Below are 5364 nucleotides of genomic sequence, written 5' to 3' on the forward strand. Positions count from 1 at the left end.
ATATATATATATATATATATATATATATATATATATATATATATATGCTGTGAAATATAGTTCACACATGAACACACATTTACATCAATCTATCTAGCTATTATGTGTTTGTGTGAATGTATGTGTATATGTGTTTCTATATCTGGCACTCAATCGGTTATGATGATGAAGGCACCAGTTGATCTGAGCAATGGAACAGCTTGCTTCATGAAATTAACATGCAAGTGGCTGAGCACTCCACGGACATGTATACCCTTAATGTATTCACTGGGAACTTCAGCATGATAGACAATGCGCCAAGGCTGGCCCTTTTGAAATACTCTTTTTTGCTAGCTGAGTGGACTGGAGCAACGTGAAATAAAGCATCTTGCTCAAGAACACAACACGTCGCCGGGAATTGAACTTACGATCAAATGCCCTAACCACTAAACCATGTGCCTTCACACACACGCACAAATATACATAAGGGAACGCTGAAGAGTTCCTGGTTTTAAGGGTGTTGCAAAATGCCTATTTGGAGGCCCAACCTTCCGAGTTCTTTTACAGGGGTTAGAAAAACTGAAGGACCACTGCAATAAATGTGTGAATCTGAGGAGGAAAATACATAGGATAGCATCATCATTAACTGATCCTTTTGTATTTTCTTTTACCCAAAGCCAAGAACCCCACTTGTAGTGTGTACTTTGTTATAAATATTCAGCCCCGGTCTTCAGATGGAGGATATTTTAATACCTTGATGTGTTGCTACCTATAGAACCTTGTTCTTGTACATTGACGCTGTTTGTTGGAAGATACAAGTGGTTCTAAAGAGGGAACCTGCTGCTCGATGTGAAGGACTCAGATCCATGCGTGATGCATGGAGGGGTTGCTCTATTTGCTGGTAGTGGGGGCTACCTACAGCCACTAATTTCCAACTGAATTTTTTAGAGGGAATGAAGTAGTGATTAGCAGTAATCCAACGCATAGTGGTTTTGCTGCCACTTGTCATGTCAGCATTGAAAAGGATAAGTTGAATGATGATGCACCAATTCATACAAGTCTTTGAGACAATGCAGAGGTCACTGTGGAGGCACGTGGTTTAGTGGTTTGGGTGTTGGACTCAAGATCGTAAGATTGTGGCCTCAATTTCTAGACCAGTGATGCATTGTGTTCTTGAGTGTAAAACTTCACTTCACATTGCTCCAGTCCACTCAGCTATAGAAGTGAGTTTAGCCGAGAGAGGGATGGGCTCCTTCAAGCTTTCTCACTCTAGATACACTGCATGGCTGCAGTGCCCCTCAACTTCCCAAGAGGTTAAGGGACTTATCAGTCGTCAAAGGTCATTAATGCTGCACTCTTTTAACTAAACAAAACAGAGGCAACCTTTTGCAGGAAGCAGGTCATATGACTCAGCTTATTATCAGGTGGGCTGTACTACTAAAAAAATTCACAGGAATTTTTTGTTGATGTGCCATTCAGAAAGTCCAGTGAGCCAGTCTGCCCAAGAATGAACGAAACTATAAAAAAGAAATAAGAGATTTATTGGCATTCATGCCTGTTTTAAATTCAACCACCAAACCAAAGTGTTCTTGCAAACATGAACTATATCATGTTTGTCTTTTAATGCAATGATTCTTAAACATGGGTGAGGACACATGGCTTAGTGGTTTGACTATTTGGCTCATGATTGCAAGACACTTTACTTCATGTTGCTCCAGTCCACTCAGCTGGCAAAAATGAGTATTACCTGTATTTCAAAGGGCCAGCCTCGTCACACTGTGTCACACTGAATTTCCCTGGGAACTACATTAATGGTACACGTGTTTGTGGAATGCTCAGCCACATGTACGTAGATTTCAAGAGTAGGTTGTTCTGTAGATCAGATCAACTGGAATCCTTGTTGTCATAACCGATGAAGTGTCACTCTTAAACATGGATATTATTACTAAGCGGGACAAAGAGATAAAATAACTAAGAGTGAAGGAAGCATAAGTTTATTCCTCTAAATAAACAATATTTATTTAGAGGAAGAAAAATCAACACATCATACTGTCCCTCACTGTATTGTATTGCTAGATAAAGTCTTGGTGTGAAATTTTTCATATCAAGAGCTATTAAAACTGACATAGCTTCATCTCTATTGATCAAACACTACTTCAAAATATACAAGTAATTTGTTTCACTTTTTTTATGTAAATGAATTTTGACATCACTCTTACTATTCTGACCCTCTTTCTTGCTAAATTAAATCACATTTTACCTCTAACCATACTCTCTCTCTCTCTCTCTCATCACCTTGCTTTAACTCATCAAACTTTCCCTCCTATTTCTCTCCAGTTTTGTAAATTGCAAAACCCTATTAGTGCTACTGCCACAAGGTAAAAATAATAAAAATTTAAAAAATCAATACACTCCGTAAACACACACACACACACAAAACAGATCCCTTTTTTTTTTTTTTTTAGTTTCTTAAAGCTTTGGTCAGCTTGAATCTACAGTAGAAAAACATTTACCCAAAGTGCTGCACAAGGGACTAAACCTAAAATAATATCATTGCAAGGCAAACTTCTTAACTATACAGCCATGCTGGCTTAAAGTCCACTAGGCTGTTCTCTTGATCCTTGTCAATGCCCAGAACAATCAACACTTGAACATCATCACTCCCAGGCCACAACCAGAAGAAATGAAACAACTTACACAATCATCCCTCGTCAGTTTTAATTTTTTCTGTTGCACTGTCTTCTGTATCCGTTTGCTATAGCTTGCATTACCTGCTGGACGCCTGCAGCGCTCACCATCATCTATAAGGCTGCAGATCTGATCATGCCCACTCCGGCTGTCGTCTTCCGTACTGAAACCGTTCACAGAACTATTCATTTTGACTACTACGGAAGAAACAAGAATAAATAAATAAATAAATAAATAAATAAATAAAATTAATAAAACATACAAATAACCAAAAGAAATTTAGATTCAAATGAGGAATTCCTGAAACTGATACCTTTCCCAAAATTGTTAATAACTTAACTACAACTGTAATGGCTAGGAAGCAAAATGTAGTGTCAGAAAAAAAAGCTTAACTGACAATATCATTTGCTGAACCAAGATTGATCTGGGCCCAAGCAACAACAACAACAACTCTTCTAAATTTGGCACGAAGCCAGCAATTTTTGAGGAGAGGGAAAAGTCGATCCCAGTGCTCAGCTGGTACTTATTTTATTGACCTGAAGGATGAAAGACAAAGTTGATCTTGCTGGCATTTGAACTCAGTATGTAAAGCTGGAAGAAATGCTGCTACTCATTTTGTCCAGCCTACTAACAATTCAGTCAGCTCACCATAACATTCCTCATGATCGTTTAATGTCCGCTTTCCATGCTGGCAGGAACCAGCCAGGCAGAAGCCTGCACCAGACTTTTGTGGCTGTTTTGGCAGGATTTTTACAGCTGGATGCCCTTCCTAACACTAACCACCGAGCAGAGTGGACTAACAATAACATTCATCATCATCATCATCGTTTAACGTCCGCTTTCCATGCTAGCATGGGTTGGACGATATGATTGAGAACTGGTGGAACCCGAAGGCTACACCAGGCTCCAATTTGATTAGGCAGAGTTTCTACAGCTGGATGCCCTTCCTAATGCCAACCACTCTGAGAGTGTAGTGGGTGCTTTTACGTGCCACCAGCACGAAGGCCAGTCAGGTGGTACTGGCAACGGCCACGCTCAAAATGGTGTATTTTACGTGTCACCTGCACAGGAGCCAGTCCAGCGGCACTGGCACGATCTCGTTCAAATGTCTTTACACATGCCACCAGCACAAGTGCCAGGAAGGCGACGCTGGGCACAGGTGCCATCACGATTTCGCTTGCCCCAACAGGTCTTCACAAGCCGAGTTTCGTGTCCAATGAAGGAGTTGAAAATGGAAATAATGATAGTTTGTACTATAAATTTATTTATTGGAGATGGGAGAGAAAGAAATCGTTTATCCATTTGTATTAATTTCAATCAAGTTTGGAAAAATTTCTTCTTTTTTTTTCAAACTTTGATTTAAATTAATAATTTCTAAAGTTTGACAGAAAACCATTAAAAAAATGTTGGAAAGGTGATGGAGAGGAATCAAACTTGCTATTTAAACTAGGATTGGTAGTGGTTGTGATAGTGTTTCTTGTAAACTGGGCTTTCTCCAAAGGTGAGAAAGTGTAAAAATTAACTCCAGCAGAAAATAAAAGTAAAGGGAGATAACTACATACAGCAAGACATTTAGCCCAGCACTTCAAAATATTTCAGTGATTCTGCCGACCTATATTAACATAATAGATAAATTGTCATAATTACATTATTTATTTACTTTTCTTTGGTATTTAGTCATGAGAAAGGGCAGATCACATTACTCTTTGTAGGACTTCTGAAACGTGGAGGGTGGGAGTCATCATCACACTAGAGACCTGGCCAGCAGGTCTACTAAAAGCTTTCTATGAGCCAGTTGCTGTTGTCAACTATTTCCTGTCCAAAGCATTTTCCTAAGTTTGTCCTAAACGTCCATGTTTGTTTTCAAATTTTTAATTAGCTTTGCTTCACACGTTCTGAAGTAAAAGTATAAAGCTTTCCTTTTTGTAAGTCCCCAGACTTTGTTGGTTGAAAAAGTATCTGGAATGATCATATATGATGCTTGGATGCCAAGGAAATATGTTTTGTGCATTACATGTGATACACAAGAACAGGCAAAGGGTTTAAACTAGAGAATGGATCAAGTCTTTCACTCTTAGAACAAGAACAGTCCAACAGACCTCTACACAGTTTTGCTGTTTCATTACAAAGCTTGGGTCAATCTGAAATCTTGATAAAAGACACTGGTAACATATAGTACATACTATTCTATAGTTCTACATTAAGTATACATCACAACAGTAGTGTACTTACTACATATTATCCTGATAATGTATTTTCGTCCTGGGTAGAACAGAAAACTGCTTCTGGTTGCAAAGCTACAGCTTGGGAGTTCAAGAGTTTTAAGTATGGCATTACCCGTTAGTCACTTCAGATCAGCTCTGATTGTGAACGATTATGATCAAAAGCAAGCAGTAACTATTCTACCTTTAACAGTTTATCTAACAATACATTAAATGCAGGTATTATTTTTTTTAAAGTTGGTTGCTTGTAATTTTAGGAAAGTTTGGCTGGTGTTTCTATCAGGTCAAGTGACAAAATAGAAGGTCTCTTGTCAACTGGAGACATGTATTGGTTCATATTCCATCACACAGTGGTAATGGACTAAAGATGATCAATATACATATATCTGACACAGAGAGGGAGAGAGAGAAAAGAAATGGAAGGAAGGTGTAATAGTTGCATTGGGTTGCTGATTTTGATGTATTGATATATATA

The 5364-nt window shown here is 38.5% G+C and overlaps 1 protein-coding gene across 3 annotated transcripts in view; it reads right to left on the reverse strand.

Moving 5' to 3' along the window:
* LOC106878088 (histone deacetylase complex subunit SAP30L) overlaps positions 1–5364 on the reverse strand; it is a 49144-nt gene that overhangs the window by 6670 nt on the left and 37110 nt on the right. For all 3 annotated transcript variants that reach the window (XM_014927187.2, XM_052969723.1, XM_014927188.2), the window contains exon 2: positions 2677–2864. In XM_014927187.2, the coding sequence (XP_014782673.1) occupies positions 2677–2856 (180 nt within the window). In that variant the 5' untranslated portion in view covers positions 2857–2864. The remainder of the gene's footprint in view (positions 1–2676; positions 2865–5364) is intronic.

The sequence above is a fragment of the Octopus bimaculoides genome, chromosome 7 (assembly GCF_001194135.2).
Source record: "Octopus bimaculoides isolate UCB-OBI-ISO-001 chromosome 7, ASM119413v2, whole genome shotgun sequence".
NCBI lineage: Eukaryota > Metazoa > Mollusca > Cephalopoda > Octopoda > Octopodidae > Octopus > Octopus bimaculoides.